This window comes from Capra hircus, chromosome 8 (assembly GCF_001704415.2).
Source record: "Capra hircus breed San Clemente chromosome 8, ASM170441v1, whole genome shotgun sequence".
Taxonomy (NCBI): domain Eukaryota; kingdom Metazoa; phylum Chordata; class Mammalia; order Artiodactyla; family Bovidae; genus Capra; species Capra hircus.
The window spans coordinates 5,521,039-5,539,792 of record NC_030815.1 but is presented as its reverse complement, the minus strand read 5'-3'; the positions used below and the strand labels follow the sequence as shown (position 1 = coordinate 5,539,792).

Genomic DNA, 18,754 nt, shown 5'->3' with positions numbered 1-18,754 from the left:
GCGCGCGAACAAAACAAGTTGCAGGTCGCCGCCGCCGGAGGGGGCGGGCGGGTCACTCACCCTCATCCTGCTCAGCGGGCTCGGCTCGTCCGGCCGCGGGGACAGGGAGGACCAGAGGACCACCAGCCCCAGGAAGCTGCCCACCACCAGCAAACTGCGTAAGAGGAGCCCGATCTTCAGCCTCATCTTCCTCCGGCGGCGAGAGGCGCACAGCCCGGCGCAGCCGCCGCCGCCACCGCTCTCCCCTCCCCTCCCCTCCCCTCCCCTCCCCTCTCCTCCCCTCCCCTCCCCTCTCCTCCCCTCCCTCCTTCCCCCTCCGCGCTCGCCGCCTCCGCCCGCCCCCGCCGCCCGGCGGCCGCCCTCCCAGCCGCCGATCCGGAACTCCCCTCGCCGGACGGGCCGCCCCTCCCCGCCCTCCCTCCCCGCCGCCGGGTCTGCAGTCCCGGGCTCCGCCGCTGTCCGCTCGACCCCTCCGGGTCCTGCTACCTCGCGGCTGACTAACTTACACTCTTCCCCAGGGCTGTCCTCAGCCTCGGCCCCAACCGCTCAGCTCTTAAAAGCTGCCCGGGTCTCCCAACTTTTATTGTCCATTGGGGCCGTAACTCCGGCCTTAACGCCTGTCCCCCCCAGCCCCGCGTTTCCCCAGCCCCCGCCGCGGGGCCGGCAGGAAGGGAACCAGGAAGTCGGGGCTGCAGCTGCTGCCGCAGCTCCACGTGGCTGATTTATCGCCGGGAGGATTTTTTTTTTTTCCTTATTGATCGTTCTAGCTTCTTCACACGGCTCCTTAAGGAGGTGGATTTGTAACCGCCCGGTGTGATGTGCAAATATCTCCGGACCGCAGAAGCTCTCTTGGAAAGCAGACGTGTCGTACGTCGTCGCCCTGTCTAGAGCTAATTAGAAGAAAGCCAACCTGGTGCTAAATCAGCAATACCTTGTTCAAGGGCTCAGTTTTATATATCCCTAGGACCGAGGATTTGGGGAGAGGGGGAAGGGCTTAAAAACAATACTTCACCCTCATCGCCTCCTAATTCAGTCCCGATTTTTGCCACTCATGGGGGTTCCTTGATTTGTGTTTTTTAAAAGCCTTTCTGCCTGAAACTTACATTACCCAGGAAGGGATATTGGCAAATGTTTACTCATATACCCCACCCAGAGGAAATAATTTTTGTGCCCCCTGTCTTCCGATAAAGATGTCAGTCAAGTCACCTCACCGCACTGCCGAATGCACATGATTATGATATCCGTGTGAGATAGCCTAATTTCCTAATGCAAGCTGAGCAGTTTGTTTGATACCTTATCCTAAGTTTGGGGATGGTAAAGATGGATCCTTCTTCCTGTTAATAAAATTGTCTCTTACCTGCAGGTACTTTAAAACAAGTATTTTTAAAACAAGGTTGTTTAAATCTCTAGAATGACATAGAGAATTTGAATCATCAGGCTAGATAAGGAATTTGGCCAGACCAGCTCCATATGCTTCATGACTTGGGTTACAGTACCTAGTACATTGGGGAATTCCATAGATGCCCTCATGTCAGAATTTCCACACGATATTTGCACTGAACAAGCGCAAGTGTAGAATGGATGACAATATGGTCAGGTCTGTTCTTGGCTGGATAATTGTGCACAGTAATGCGTGTCAGCCCAGTACATATAGCACCTGGAGTACTGTCAAGGCTTGAATACAAATCACTGTCTGACTCAGCATTTTTATCAACTGCTTAAATCAAAATCAGTTGCTTTTCCTATATGACAAGGGAGACTTTGCTGAAGACTTTTTTTTTTTTAAATGAAAAAGACCTGAAATATTTAATTGATAAAAGTATGAGTCATCTGGGTCATGGAGAAAGTTACCACCCACTCCTGGGTCAATTCAGGTTCATGTGGGGATCTAAGCATTACCTGTAACCAGGTGACTCTGACCCAGCTCATCTGTGCGCCACCTTCAGAGAAACAGTGAAAGGAAGGTGTGCTTGGGGAAATTTTTATTTAGATCAGATATTTTTATTTATTTCCTCAACCTCTAGAATCTAATGCCTGATGATCTGAGGCAGAGCTGATGTAATAATAATAGAAATAGAATGCGCAATAAACGTAGTGCACTTTCAGTTCAGTTCAGTCGCTCAGTCATATCTGACTCTTTGCAACCCCATGAATTGCAGCATGCCAGGCCTCCCTGTCCATCACCAACTCCCAGAGTTCACTCAAACTCACGTCCATCGAGTCGGTGATGCCATCCAGCCATCTCATCCTCTGTCATCCCCTTCTCCTCCTGCCCCCAATCCCTCCCAGCATCAGAGTCTTTTCCAATGAGTCAACTCTTTCCATGAGGTGGCCAAAGTACTGGAGTTTCAGCTTTAGCATCACTCCTTCCAAAGAACACCCAGGGTTGACCTCCTTTAGAATGGACTGGTTGGATCTCCTTGCAGTCCAAGGGACTCTCAAGAGTCTTCTCCAACACCACAGTTCAAAAGCATCAGTTCTTCGGTGCTCAGCTTTCTTCACAGTCCAACTCACATCCATACATGACTCCTGGAAAAACCATAGCCTTGACTAGATGGATCTTTGTTGGCAAAGTAATGTCTCTGCTTTTTAATATGCTATCTAGGTTAGATCATTCCCAAATCATCCCTCTCCCCACCCCAGTCCGTGGAAAAATTGTCTTCTACGAAATCAGTCCCTGGCGCCCAAAAGATTGGGGACCGATGACTTAGACAACTGGAAAGCGGGAACAGGATCATTTCTAGACCTCACTTGGGCTGTTTACAAATGAGGAGGGTTCCTCCACAAAACTGCCTTCCCTAGACAGAGTCTGGGCTTGGAGGAGGTGACCTTCAGGGGGTCTTACTCCAGTCACAGGAGGGAATAATTCCATTTGAAATCAGCAGCTAAGGTCCACCAGGAGTAATGAAACCTTTCATTTGTCCTCTCATTTTCACAGTCAGAGGAGACAGTTTTGATTATTAGGAAAATAGGAATGTTTATTTGTACTGTTATGAGCATAGGCAGGCAGGTGTGCACACTGAAAGTGGTCCTTATCGCTTGCTAAGGTGAACAGAAGGAGTTTGGGGGCAGAAATGGGATTCAGAGAAGACCCTGTCATCCCCTGTATGTTTTGCACAGAGAACTTAAAATATGTGTGAAAGGACACAAAATTAGAAGTTGACCAGTGGGTGTGTAGCTGTAAAAGCCCACAGTTCCTCTGAGCCCTAACAATGTTTAAAAGAAACTCAAAGTATAAAACACATGCCTATTGGCAACATTTGCAGCCAGGCTGCCTCAGCAAAATTGACACAGCTCTGCTTAGAAAATGAGCTGTGTGTCCACAGCTTAGGTCAGGGTCAGTTAACCTCTCTGAACCTAGGGCTCTTATCTGCCCAATAGTGATTGCAGTACCACCTCACTACATCAGTCAAAAGGAGTAATGGAGGTCAAGTACATATGCAAATATAAGTTCAGATAGAGGAGTGAGGCAGTCCCGGTGTGTGGGGATATAATTTTTTTTTTAATGAATACTGTTGCAATTGTTGTTTAGCCAGTAAGTCGTTTCAATCCTACAAACTGTAGCCTGCTAGGCTCCTCTGTCCATGGGATTCTCCAGGCTATAGTGGTTTGCTAATTCCTTCTCCAGGGGATCTTCCCAATCCAGGGATCCAACCCGAGGCTCCAGCGTCGCAGGCAGTTTCCTTACTACTGAACCACCAGGGAAGCCCAAAGTTATCTCTTACTGCATAGCAAATTACCTTCAAATTTGGGGTTTTAAACGACAAACTCTGACTGTTTCACACAGTTATGAGTCAGGAGTCCAGACTGACTCTGAGACCCTCCTCCCAGTGGGGTGGTCCTGGCTCAGGGTCTCTGCTGAGGTTGTTGCCAGGCTGTCAGCTGGGGCTGCAGTCATGGCTTAACTCTGCCTGGAGGAATCTGCCTCCAAGTTCACCCCCAAGGCCTAAGGCAGGCCTCCCTGGCTACTGTGAGACACTTGTCAAGGGGCTGCTCAAGATAGGCATCAGGCTTCCTCCTGAGGGAATGATAGGGAGGGAAAGAGGGAGAGAAAGAGAGAGAAGACTCCAGAAGCTGCAGTCTGGTGCATTGTGGAAAGGGGCCACAAAAAGGTGTGAATAATAGGAGGTCAGGGGCTTTGGAGGCTTAAGAACAGCATTGGAAATCAACATACTCCTTTTTTCCTCTAATCATTTGTAGTAATTCAGTTACCATTATGCTATGCTGACGTCTTTCAAAAAGAATCCAGATCTTAAATAACTTCATTTCTGAGTATCTTGCAAGGAAATCCTCTGTATACTCTGTGCACTGTCTTCACTTCTAAAATGGAGGTGTTGGACCAAAGAATCATGAACACCCCCTCCAGTTCTGAAATTCTGAAATTGACCTGTGACGTTAATAGATGGTTGAGACTTTTACATTTCTATTCTTGTGTGGAATACAACCAAGTCAACGTCTGCCTCTATACTTCCGCTCCCCTCACCCCCCGGCATGGGATACTGTTTCTGTAATAAGCTTAAAAAGATGGGTAATTCCTGAGTTGTGCTCATCTGGAATAAAGACTATTGTCCCTGGGCTTCCATTTGATGAGGTTAATGGTCTCCTACAGTGTTGTGAAGGCAGAAATGCTTATTTAAAAGCACTTTTAGATTGAATGCCATAGAATACCACCTCTCGGGGAGCCGGGGCTGTTTTCAGACTCCACGATTCAGAAGGGCTCTTCTGACTTGACCGTTTATTTAAGTGGTGAATGAAACACATTCTGTCTCTTTACACTCCTGTTTGGAACCCCGTCAGCAGCTTCTCCTTTTGCTCTCAGAATTAAGCCCAAACCTCTCAATTTACTCCAAAGACCATAGCAAGCCCTCCTCTGTTAGGTCCACAGTCAAGTTCTCTCTTTTTTTTTTTTTTCTGCGTCATAATGATAATGCAGTTATTCCCTTACTCAGAACACTCTCTTGGTTTCAAAACCAACTATCTCCCACCAAACTTCCATGCATCCTTCAGAATCAGTGTATACATCCATTCTTCCAGAATGTTCCAATTCTCTTCAGACCCCAGCCCTTGCCCCATGCTCTCCAAGCCCCCGTCCACGTTTGGTCATGGCATGTTTTAACACTGCTTACCCAGTGGTCTGTCACCCCCATCAGGCCATGTCATCTGGTGCTGTCTTCCCAGGTACATGCAGTGCCTGACACGCAGGGCCTGCTGTGCTGGGAGCCAGGGAGTGAAAGCAAATTCACACATGCTTTGTTTCACAAGTTCACTCTACGTTTTAAGCAAATTTGGAATTATTATGATAGAAGATACGCTGCATTTATGTACGGGAGTAGAAAATATCCTTGTTAGAAAATAATTGAAGAAAAGGTGAACTTTCTGGGCATCAGCAAGATGCAGTATGACATGCGTGCATGCTAAGTCGCTTCAGTTGTTTCCAGCTCCTTGCAATCCCGTGGGCTGTAGCCTGCCAGGCTCTCCATGCCATGGGATTCTCCAGGCAAGAATACAGGTTGCCATGCCTTTCTCTAGGGGCTCTTCCCTACTCAGGGATCAAACGTAAGTCTCTTGCGTCTCCATTGGCAGGTGGGTTCTTTACCACTAGCACCACCTGGGAATCCCTGCACTATGACATAATGGGGAAGTAAAAGATTTGGAATTAGCAGTTATCTACTCCCTCTCCAGCCTCTAATTGTCAGATCTTTCAAGGTAATCTCTCTGCAGTCTATACCTCAGTTTCTTTATTTGTGTGCAATTTGTATGCATGGAGAGCAAGGAGATCAAACCAGTCCATCCTAAAGGAAATCAATCCTGAATATTCATTGTGAGGACTCTTGCTGAAGCCAAAACTCCAATACTTTGACCACCTGATACAAAGAGCCCCCTCTTTGGAAAAGACCCTGATGCTGGGAAAGATTGAAGGCAAAAGGTGAAGGGGCCGGCAGAGGATGAGATGGTTAGATAGCATCACCGACTCAATGGACATATATTTGAGCAAATTCTGGGAGATAGTGGAGTACATGGGAGCCTGGCATACCAACTGAACAACAGCAGCTCCTCTGAAATGTCTGAAAAGGCTTCTAGGTACAGTCCATTATTAAAATTAACATAATCATTTTTATAATTAATGAAAAATATATCAGGTACTTCTGTCACTAAAAAATAAAAAAGACTTAGAAACTAAAGCTACATACTGCCCCCCACTTCACCTCAGCTATGAAGTTTTTTACTTGTTTTCCCTAAACTTTATGAGTTTCAGTGGGTTTATACAACTTAATGTGTATAGAGGTGGGAGTGCTTTTTCTCCCCCGTGCTTTAATCATTTTGAATTAGCAGATCTTAAAAGGCGATATCATCTAAACGTTTTGTGAAAGTATTTTAGTGGTAGGTGACTGTGCCCTTATGTAGGGGCAGGGGAAGGAGGGTTCACTGTTCTACATTTTTATCTGACCACAATGAGTGCTGTAATTCCTAGATAATAAACCGAAACTACCTGTGTGCTCAACAATTGGGAAGTTTATACGCACAAACTGTTGTACTACCTTGACAAATTTCAGTTTTGAAGACTTTTTCCATGTCATTTAACCACACTCTGCTGAGAACTTGAATCTTCTGTGAATTTCATACCTTAATTTCATGAAATTTTAATACTTGAAGGGAAATTAGAAATGTGACTAGACAAGGCTCTCACTTTATGTATGACAGGTGGGTTCTCTGTGCCTCTTACTGACAGAGTTTCTTTCTGCTCCACCTCTGCCGTGTCACAGTCGTGGTTAGACAAATTAGCAGTGCAGTCGTCCATCCGTACCTGAGGGAGTGGGTTTCGGGACCCCTGGGACCAGAATCCAAAGATGCTCGAGTCCCTTATGTGAAATGGTGTATATTTACATATAACCTCTACATGTGCATATATAGTCCTGTCCAACTCTTTGCGACCCCGTGAACTGTAGCCCGCCAGGCTCCTCCATCCATGGGATTTCCCAGTCAAGAATACTGGAGTGGGTTGACATTTCCTCCTCCAAGGGATTTTCCTGACATACGGGTCGAACCCAGGTCTCCTGCCTCTCCTGCCTTGGCAGGCAGATTCTCTACCACTGAGCCACCTGGGAAGCCCGACCTCTGCACATCTTCCTTTATGTTTTAAATCATCTCTAGATTGCTTGTAATACCTAGTGCAGTGTAAATGCTGTGTAAATAATTGTAAATACATTGTAAATGCTATTTAAACAGGTCCCATTAACTAGACAAATTCAAGGTTTGCTTTTTGGAAACTTCTGGAATTTTTCTCCTGAATATTTTCAGAATGCAGAGCCAACGGCCAGCCATATTACCAAGATAGAGCCTGGTTTGTCCTGAAGGTATCAGGTCTCCATATTAATGAACTGAGATTTTGGGTGATGCAGTTCACCTAATGTCTCTGGCCAGGCCACAGTGGGTGTAGCTGGATAAGCAGGGTCTCTGCAGAGACGTGAAGAGGTATGGACCTGGAGAAAGACACCCAGGAGAAAGGGGGACATTCTCCTCTTCATCCAGCCTGCAGCCCCAAAGGCACTTAATGGGAACAACAAAGAAGCTCTTTGCACCCTCTTCTGAATGGTTTTTGATTAGTTACAATAAGATTGGTCTGTTTATAGTAATGGACTATGCTTAGAAGCCATTTCATACACTGCAGAGGAGATAAGCAAAGCTGTATACAAATGAAATTGAGGTGGAGGCTCAGTATACTCAGAGTGGCACCCTAAATGATCCAGGAATTAGAGGCGAGATTGAGTGTTGGTGTGTTTGTGTGTGTGCACACTTAGTTGCTCACTTCTGTCTGACTCTTTGTGACCCCATGGACTATAGCCCACCAGGGTCTTCTGTCTATGGGATTTTCCAGGTAAGGATACTGGAGTGACTTGTCATTTCCTTCTTCAGGGAATCTTCCTGACCCAGGAGTGAACCCACATCTCCTGCATTGGCATACGGACTCTTTACCACTGAGCCACCAGGAAAGCCTGGATTGAGAGAAGATATCTGATGCCTTATATTTTCCAACGATGTCATTCCCCACCTTGCTGATGCCTGGAAATTTCATCGTTTCAATTATTTTCTAACAACAATGAACAGGAGGTTTTCTCTTTACTTAAAAATGTGTCTCTATGTTAATGACTACTTGAAGAGCCACCCTGGGAGATGTGGGCCCAGAGTGCTGATCTTCACAACAGCTCAAAATACTGTCATTTAGAACTTCAGTTGCATAAGTTTTCACTTGTGGGGATACGGGGCATACATGGGTGTTATTGTGGTGAAAGTGAAGTGAAAGTGTTAGTTGCTCAGTCATGTCCTACTCTTTGCAATCTCATGGACTATTGCCTTCCAGGCTCCTCTGTCCATGGGATTCTCCAGGCAAGAATACTGGAGTGGGTTGCCATTCCCTTTTCCAAGGGGTCTTCCCGATCCAGGGATTGAACCTGAGTTTCCCTCATTTTGGGCAGAATCTTTACCACACTAGGCCTGTATATAAACTGAGAGTGAAGTATGGCATTCTTGTAGTTATTGATCAGGGACAATGCTAAATAGATCGTTTTGCAGAAAAAAATACTGTCTTTTAGATCAGTTCAGTTCAGTTGCTCATTCGTGTCCAACTCTTTGCGACCCCAAGGACTGCAGCACAGTCAGGCTTCCCTGCCCATCAGCAACTCCTGGAGCCTACTCACACTCATGTCCGTCACATCAGTGATACCATCCAACCATCTCATCCACCGTCTTCTCCTCCCACCTTCAATCTTTTCCAGCATCAGGCTCTTGTGAGTCCATTCTTCGCATCAAGTGGCTAAAGTATTGGAGTTTCAGCTTCAGCATCAGTCTTTCCAATGAATATTCAGGACTGATTTCCTTTAGGATTGACTGGTTGGATCTCCTTGCAGTCCAAGGGACTCTCAAGAGTCTTCTCCAACACCACAGTTCAAAAGCATCAATTCTTTGGCGCTCAGCTTTCTTTATAGTCCAACTCTCACATCCATACATGACTACTGGAAAAACCATAGCTTTGACTAGACAGACCTTTGTTTGCAAAGTAATGTCTCTGATTTTTAATATGCTATCTAGGTTGGTCATAGCTTTTCTTCCAAGGAGCAAGTGTCTTTTAATTTCATGGCTACAGTCACCATCTGCAGTATTCTGGAGCCCCCCCAAAATAAATTCTGTCTCTGTTTCCATTGTTTCCCCATCTATTTGCCATGAAGTGATGGGATTGGATGCCATGATCTTAGTTTTCTGAATGTTGAGATTTAAGTCAACTTTTTCACTCTCCTCTTTCACTTTCATCAAGAGGTTCTTTAGTTCTTCTTCATTTTCTGCCATAAGGGTGGTGTCATCTGTATATCTGAGGTTATTGATATTTCTTCCAGCAATCTTGATTCCAGCTTATGCTTCATCGAGCCTGGCATTTCACATGATGTCTTTTAGATAATTGTATCTCTTGGCATATTGCAAGGAGTTTTGAAATTTGAATTTGAATTCCATTTTTTTGAGGTGGGGGGAATGGTCTTTGAGAACTTGGTCTATTTCTGAAACTATGTAAAAAAGATTTTTAACAAACTAAATCACTTTTAATGGTCTTTTACTGTATATTTATAGCTATTTCTATTCATTCAGCAGTTTTTGGAGCCTGTACCATGTGCTGGGCATTTTTCTAGACTATGGGATACAGCAGTAAACTAGAGGAGCAGACTTCCTAGTCGTCATGGTGCCCAACAATAAACAAGGTATATAAATTGTTATATATTGCTATCAAACGCTGGTATATCACTTAGGTGCCAGTTATCTTAAGAGCGTATAAGAATAACTCATTTAGTTAAGTGGCGTGTGCCTCTGTGTGTGCTCAGTCATGTCTGACTCTTTGTGATTTCATGGACTGTAGCCCACCAGGCTCCTCTGTCCATGGGATTCTCCAGGCAAGACTGCTGGAGTGGGGTGCCGTTCCCTTTTCCTGGGGATCTTCCTGAGCCAGGAATTGAACCTGCACCTCTTGTGTCTCCTGCGTCGGCAGGTGCAACCAGTGCACCTTTACCACTGTGCCATCAGGGTGACCCGTTAAGTGGTAGAAGATAAAATGCCATGGAAAGAAATGAAGGAAAATGGAATTTGAAGTGTGGACAGGAGTGAGGGAAGTTTTCAGTTTTAAAGAGTCTGAGACAGTCTCATTGAGGAGATAATATCTGGACAAGACCGGAAGGGCTGAGGGAAGAAAATAGTGGATGCCTGAGTGGAGGTGGCTTCAGGCTGAAAGGGCAATAGCTTACAGAGACCCTGAGGCAAGAACATTCCTTCTTGTTTTGGAAAAAGCAAGGAAGGAAGGAGAGCTTTGGCTGAGAAAGTGAGGGAGAGCATTAGGATCTAAGTGACGACAGTGGCTTTAGTTTAGAATGAGATGAGCGGCCCTCGACAGTGCCAAGGGGTGGCCTGGTCTAACCCATATCCATACGGAATCACAGTTTCTGCTTCTGGGACTGGTAAGGAAAGGAACTGAAGCTCAACATTTGAAAAACTAAGATCACGGCATCTGGTCCCATCACTTCATGGCAAAAAGGAGGGGAAAAAATGGAAACAGTGGCAGATTTTCTTTTCTTGGGTTCCAAAATCACTTCGGATTGTGACTGCTATGAAATTAAAAGATGCTTGCTCCTGAGAAGAAAAGCTATGACAAACTTAGCATATTAAAAAGCAGAGCCATCACTTTTCCAACAAAGGTCTGTATAGTCTAAGCTATTGTTTTTCCAGCAGTCATGTATGGATGTGAGAGTTGGACCGTAAAGAAGGCTGAGCACCGAAGGATTGATGCTTTCGAACTCTGGCGCTAGAGAAGACTCTTGAGAGTCCTTTGGACAGCAGGGAGATCAAACCAGTCAATCCTAAAGGAAATCAGTCCTGAATATTCATTGGAAGTACTGATGCTGAAGCTGAAGCTCCTACACTTTGGCTACCTGATGTAAAGAGCTGACTCACTGAAAAAGACCCTTATGGTGGGAAACATTGAGGGCAGGAGGAGAAGGGGGTGGCAGAGGATGAGATGGTCAGATGGCATGACTGACTCAATGGACATGAGTTGGAGCAAACTCCGGGAGATAGTGAAGGACAGGGAAGCCTGGTGTGCTGTACTTCATGGGGTCACAAAGAACTGGACATGACTTAGCAGGGAGAAATATCAATAACCTCAGATATGCAGATGACACCACCCTTATGGCAGAAAGTGAAAATGAACTAAAAAGCCTCTTGATGAAAGTGAAAGAGAAGAGTGAAAAAGTTGGCTTAAAGCTCAGCATTCAGAAAACGAAGATCATGGCATCCGGTCCCATCACTTCATGGCAAACAGATGGGGAAACAATGGAAACAGTGTCAGACTTTATTTTTTTGGGCTCCAACATCACTGCAGATGGTGACTGCAGCCATGAAATTAAAAGACACTTACTCCTTGGAAGGAAAGTTATGAGCAACCTAGATAGCATATTCAAAAGCAGAGACATTACTTTGCCGACTAAGGTCCGTCTAGTCAAGGCTATGGTTTTTCCAGTAGTCATGTATGGATGTAAGAGTTGGACTGTGAAGAAAGCTGAGCACCGAAGATTGATGCTTTTGAACTGTGGTGTTGGAGACGACTCTTGAGAGTCCCTTGGACTGCAAGGAGATGCAAGCAGTCCATTTTAAATGAGATCAGTCCTAGGTGTTCTTTGGAAGGAATGATGCTAAAGCTGAAACTCCAGTACTTTGTCCACCTCATGCGAAGAGTTGTCTCATTGGAAAAGACTCTGATGCTGGGAGGGATTTGGGGCAGGAGGAGAAGTGGACGACAGAGGATGAGATGGCTGGATGGCATCACCAACTCGATGGACGTGAGTCTGAGTGAACTCCTGGAGTTGGTGATGGACAGGGAGGCCTGGCGTGCTGCAATTCATGGGGTTGCAGAGTCAGACACGACTGAGCAACTGAACTAGCAGCTGAACAACAACCACAACAAGGAAAGGAACAAATATAAAAGCAAGGACCAGTTAGATAAGGCTAATTTAAAAATCCAGACAGGGGCTTATAGTAGCCTCATGGACGAGAATTCCAATTGTGGAGGTGCTTAGAATAGGTCAGATTATGGATGTATTTTGATTATTCTTCAACTATTACGGTTCCAAATCATTGAAGTCTTGCTGCTTCCAGGCTCTCTGTAAGTAGTTAAATTAATAACCTGTAAAACAAACTCTTTAAAGGCTCTGGCAGCACCCATTATTTAAAGAAACTCTGTAAGCCATTACTAGGCAGTCTGGTTTAGATTTTTGTGTGTGCAGTATATCTTCAGGCAGGAGTACCTGTGCTTGGAGATAGAATCTCCCACGTAACAATGGCAGTTTAGGTGCAGGGCCAGCTGAGCTGATGAAAACAACTGAAAATACCATGTAGAATACCTTTATGATCTTTCTATAAATGTGCCCATGGGTAACAAGAAAATAAAGAATCCTAAGGTCAAAGACTGAGCAGACAAGTTAAGCTGAGAGGAGAAACCAGTTTTTGCATTAGGGCTTTAACCAGAACCTAAGGTGCCTGAGTGGGTTTCCCAGGTGATTCAGTGGTAAATAATCTGCCTGTAATGCGGGAGATGCGGGAGACACGGGTTACATCAACCCAATCTAGTATCTTTGCCTTGGAAATCCCAAGGACGGAGGAGTCTGGAGGGCTGCAGTCCATGGGGTTGCAAAAGAGTCGGACATGACTGAGCGACTGAAGATAAACACACACATAGTACATATATTATTGCTTTAATATTTTTCATTAAAATGATATACTTTTATAAAGTTAAGCTTCAGTTCAGTTCAGTCCAGTCTCTCAGTTGTGTCCGACTCTTTGCAACCCCATGAATTGCAGCACGCCAGGCCTCCCTGTCCATCACCAACTCCCAGAGTTCACTCAGACTCACGTCCATCGAGTTGGTGATGCCATCCAGCCATCTCATCCTCTGTCGTCCACTTCTCCTCTTGCCCCCAATCCCTCCCAGCATCAGAGTCTCTTCCAATGAGTCAACTCTTCTCATGAGGTGGCCAAAGTACTGGAGTTTCAGCTTTAGCATCATTCCTTCCAAAGAAATCCCAGGACTGATCTCCTTCAGAGTGGACTGGTTGGATCTCCTTGCAGTCCAAGGGACTCTCAAGAGTCTTCTCCAACACCACAGTTCAAAAGCATCGATTCTTCAGCGCTCAGCCTTCTTCACAGTCCAACTCTCACATCCATACATGACCACAGGAAAAACCATAGCCTTGACTAGACGGACCTTAGTCGGCAAAGTAATGTCTCTGCTTTTGAATATGCTATCTAGGTTGGTCATAATTTTTCTTCCAAGGAGTAAGCATCCTTTAATTTCATGGCTGCAGTCACCATCTGCAGTGATTTTGGAGCCCCCCAAAATAAAGTCTGACACTGTTTCCACTGTTTCCCCATCTATTTCCAACGAAGTGATGGGACCAGATGCCATGATCTTCGTTTTCTGAATGTTGAGCTTTAAGCCAACTTTTTCACTCTTCTCTTTCACTTTCATCAAGAGGCTTTTTAGCTCCTCTTCACTTTCTGCCATAAGGATGGTGTCATCTGCATATCTGAGGTTATTGATATTTCTCCAGGCAATCTTGATTCTAGCTGGTGTTTCTTCCAGTCCAGCGTTTCTCATGTTGTATTCTGCATGTAAGTTAAATAAGCAGGGTGACAATATACAGCCTTGATGTACTCCTTTTCCTATTTGGAACCAGTCTTAGCTTTATACAAAACAATGATACCAGTAATATCACAGGACTGTGGTATTACTTTTTCTACACTTACTAAGAGTAATACATAACTATCGGAATTTAAAAATTCATGTTCTACTTAATCATCATCTCTTTTATCCCCAACTTTACTACGCTTTAGAAATAACTTACTTATCATATGCCATATTTGTCTAGTTAATGTTTTAGTTTCAAGCTTCTATGTTTAGGTTCAAGCTTCTGTGAACAGTATGGGTTTTGTTCACCTGAAAGAGTATCTAGTTTTATGAATTATGATCTAATTTTGGGATTTATGTTCATGAATAGCTGAATATAAAGTGAATGTTTAGTAGGTACTATATATAAGTTAATTTGTTTTTATTTTATTTATTGCAAAACTTTTATTGGGGTGAACTTAATTTTTTAATGATTCGTTTTAAAACTGAGTACTCTTTCCTCACACCCATCCCGTTAATGGAATCCCACTGATATGACATAAAATGTTCCTACAGCAAAACAAAATAAGTTAGTTAATATTTGGAAAATTTTTTTTTAAGACCGGAATTTTTTGGTTTACAAGTAGCTCACCTGAGTAAAATACAGATAGCTACTGTCTTGAGGTGATATTAATAATTCTGTTGCCAGAGATGATAAGTGACAACAAACGCTGGCCATTAATTTCACACTTTGGATACAGATTTCTTTTCGAATGATGAAATATACAAACGTTGGTTCTGTGACTCAAATAAAAACACAGAGGGAATTGTAAAGTCTACCTCTGGGGAAATTCTCAGGATAGAGGCCTGTTTGGGATGATACATGTGTTATCTGAAAGCAAGGGTGCGGTTTCTTGGTTGTTTCTGGCTTTTGTGGCTATTAAGTCTTTTTAAAGAGCCAAGTGTTAAGAGGTGGAAACTAGAAAGACAGGGTAAAGTTAGCAAAATAAAACTGAGGTCCATAGCCAAGGAAATGACTTAATAGGCTGCATTAGATAGGTTAAGGTAAAAAACCCACAAAATTTTATTTTCCTGCATTTTAAAAGCAAACACTTTGGCCACCTGATGTGAAGAGCTGGCTCCTTGGAAAATACTCCGATGCTGGGAAAGAATGAGGGCAGGAGGAGAAGGAGGCGGCAGAGGATGAGATGGTTGGATGGCATGACTGACTCAATGGACGTGAGTTTGAGTAAACTCCAGGAGATAGTGAAGAACAGGGAAGCCTGGCGTGCTGCAGTCCCTGGGGTCCCAAAGAGCCACTGAACAACAAACACCACCACAAAGAAAACAGAAATCTTTAGCACAAATGCTGTCTACAGAGACTGGGCAGTTTTGAGGACAGAAGCTGACTGATGAACACTCACACTCGTGGTGGGGCACGGACTCTGGGAATAAGCCCTTTCCTGAGTACCTACAACCACAGACACGTTGGCTGAGCTGTCTGATATTCTTACCCATTAGATGTGACTGCGCTTCCATTGCCTGTATTGTCCCATCAAGAGATTTAGCCCTCAGACAGATTTTAATTATTGAACCAAGATGTGAGTAATTAGAAAGGAGGGAGCCTAAGAGGAAACACCAGTTCTTCTGCATCGACCTACAGGTCAGGAACTGGGAGGTGCTTTTAATTCTTTTTTGTTGTTTGTTTGATATCGAAAAAGAAATATTCTTGGAACTTCCCTGGTGGTCCAGTGGCTCGACTCTGAGTTCCCTATGCCTGGATTCCATCCTTGGTTGGAGAACTAAGGTCCCACATGCCATAAATAAGACCCGGCGCAGCCAAGTAAAGAAATAAAAAGAAATATTCTTACATATACAAGATAAACAGCAAGAAAATCGAGGAATGAAATACTTCTGATCAACAGCCTGTAGTGCTTGAGCCCTAACCCCACCATCGGTGGCTCCAGTGACCCTGCCTCCTGTCCTCTAAGAGTATCTCATCTTTCCTGTTCTCAGGGTATAATTTAAACAGCCTGTTTCACATGCTACTCTAAATCACCTCGTTTTTGGGGGAATTAAATCCAAATGATAAATAATGAATGGTGACTTGGGCCTCACTTTCGACTGACTTCATTAGGCTTTAGACGGGAATCACAGGGACCCATAAATGTACATTTCAGTTGTCCTGGCACCGAGCGATAATGGCTGGAGTTCATAAATAAAATAAGAGCAACGATTCTGTCTTGCATGCACTCTGGGGAAACAGCAGACAGACGCCCACTCTGGTTGGAAGCTGGAGGACTCAGGGCAGGCTGGCTGGCCCTGGAGGCGGAGTTGCCGGACAGTCCTGCCCTGACGGAAAGACTACTGTTTGATGGTTGGTCTTTGCAACCACGTTGCACGCGTAACAGTCATCTTCAAGGGGGCAAAGAATCTCTGCTCTGTACATTATAGTGCAAGAGTCTCTCTGCAAACGATTAAAATAAGTTCTCTTACCTTCGTTGTCAGAAGACCAGGACCAAGGTGAAAGTAAGTGACCTGAGAACACGGTGTGTGCGTGCACGCTCACTCGCTCAGTCGTGTCCAGCTCTTTTGCGACCCCGTGGATTATAGTCTACCAGGGTCCCCTGTCCATGGGATTTCCCAGCCAAGAATACGTGGGTTGCCATTTCCTCCTCCAGGGCCTCTTCCTGACCCAGAGATCAAACCTGAGTCTCTTGCATTGGCAGGCGGATCCTTTACCACTGAGGAAGCCCAACCTGAGAAAACACCACACTGGAAATAGGATTTGAACCCATTTCTACAAACTCCCAGTCTAGCATTTCATTTACTTCGAGGCAGCTCCTATGTCACATTGAAGACATGATTCATTTGTTCCATGTAATGAAGTCATTGTAAACTGAGTGCCGGTGCTGGAGACACAGGGCTGGGCAAGATGGGAAAATCCCCAGCTTTCACAAAGCTTAGAGGCCCCGAGGGAAGGTGGACAGTAAGTTACGTAATGTGTGTTATCATGAGACACAGTTCACACTCAGGGCATGGTGCAGTGGAGGCACCGCACACCGCCCAGTCTAGCGGATCACAGAGGGCCTCCTGGAAGAAGCGGCCTTGACGAGAAGGCTGACGCTGATGGCGCAGCAGGGGTTCCCGAGTCACAGAGGTGGCTGAGAGGGGGATAAACGGGCAGACTGAAGTCCCTACGGCTCATGTGAGTGGTCCCCATTGGGCAATGGCTAAACTGAGGATTTTAGAAATAATCTTTTTCTTTAAATTTTTATGTGGGACCGTTTTCAAAGTCTCTGTTGAGTTTGTTACAGTATTGCTTCTTTTTTGTTTTGGTTTTGGGTTGTGTGGCATATGGGATCTTAGCTCCCCGACCAGGAATCAAACCTGCACCCCCTGCACTGGAAGCTGAAGTTGTGAGTGCTGGAACACCAGAGGAGCCCCTAGAGATAATCTTACGGGCAGCAGGAGAGGGAGGAGAACAGACTCTTCAGAGTGAAGACCGAGAGCCCAGAGTCCACAAGGTTTAGCTTAGAGTCGCTCCCCTTCTATTACTAGATAATGTTGTTGTTGTTTTCCAGTCAACAAGTCATGTCCGACTCTTTGCAACCCCATGGAATGCAGCACGCCAGGCTTCCCTGTCCCTCACCATCTCCTGGAGTTTGCCCAAGTTCATATCCATTGAATTGGGGATACCATCCAACCATCTCATCCTCTGTTGCCCTCTTCTCCTTCTGCCTTCAATCTTTCCCAGCATCAGGGTCTTTTCCAGTGAGCTGGCTCTTCACACCAGGTGGCCAAGTATTGGAGCTTCAGCATCAGTTCTTCCAGTGAGTATTCAGGGTTGATTTCCTTTAGGATTGACGGGTTTGATCTCCTTGCAGTCCAAGGGACTCTCCAGAGTCTTCTCCAGCACCACAATTCGAAAGCATCAATTCGGTGCTCTGCCTTCTTTATGGTGCAACCCTCACATCTGTACATGACTACTGGAAGAACCATAGCTTTGACTATATGGACCTTTGTCGGCAAAGTGACATCTTTGCCTTTTAATACACTGTTTAGGTTTGTCATAGCTTTCCTGCCAAGAAGCAATCGTCTTCTTAGATAATGTTAAGAATGCATATATGTTTATTTTCCTAAAAGTAGACTAAAGGAAGAGAAGCCAACTTTCTCCTTCAGTTTAATCAATTTATGTCCATCGAATTGCTGCCTTATTCAAGGATGTGTGACACCTGTATTCAGTGCTATTGCAGACTCAGTGGCATGTGAATATGTCCTGGTGTCTGCTTACCTATGCACTCACTGACAGCAATCGGACGGGAAGACAGGACAAAACACAAGGAAACTCTGGGCCTGTCTACAAATAGCTATTAGGTGGACTATTTAAAGTTACGACAAATAACCAGGTTGATCTCAGGATTACCTCTGAGAGTAAGGGTTTTTTTTTTTTTTTTTCTTTAAGATTAACAGCAAATTTTATTTTTATGCCACCAAGTTACTTTTTGCTTAAAAATTTGGGCACGTACCATATGCCAGCCATTACACTGCCACTGCTGCTAAGTCGTTCAGTCATGTCCGACTCTGTGCGACCCCATAGACGGCAGCCCACCAAGCTCCCCCGTCCCTGGGATTCTCCAGGCAAGAGCACTGGAGTGGGTTGCCATTTCCTTCTCCAATGCATGAAAGTGAAAAGTAAAAGTGAAGTCGCTCAGTCGTGTCTGACCCTCAGTGACGCCATGGACTGCAGCCCACCAGGCTCCTCTGTCCATGGGATTTTCCAGGCAAGAGAACTGGAGTGGGGTGCCATCGCCTTCTCCGCAGCCATTACACTAGCGACTGGAATTAAGGACCTTGCTCCTGGCCTCTGGGGATCTGCAGTCTGGGGGGCCAGGGGGGTGGGTGGAGAGGGCAGAGCTGAAGACATTGGAACAAAGTGTCACCATGGGTTGCGCTCTAGAAAAGGAGCCACAGTAACAGGGGCGACTTTGTGAACCTGTGGGGGTGTCCCCTCACAGGGCAAATGAGACCTCGCCTTTCCTACACTGTGCTTCTGTTGAC

General features: G+C 45.2%; 1 protein-coding gene across 2 annotated transcripts in view; it reads right to left on the bottom strand.

Moving 5' to 3' along the window:
• GALNT7 (polypeptide N-acetylgalactosaminyltransferase 7) overlaps window positions 1–258 on the bottom strand; it is a 133,827-nt gene extending 133,569 nt beyond the window's left edge. For both annotated transcript variants that reach the window (XM_018051815.1, XM_018051814.1), the window contains exon 1: window positions 61–258. In XM_018051815.1, coding sequence (XP_017907304.1) covers window positions 61–186 — 126 coding nt within the window. In that variant the 5' untranslated portion in view covers window positions 187–258. The remainder of the gene's footprint in view (window positions 1–60) is intronic.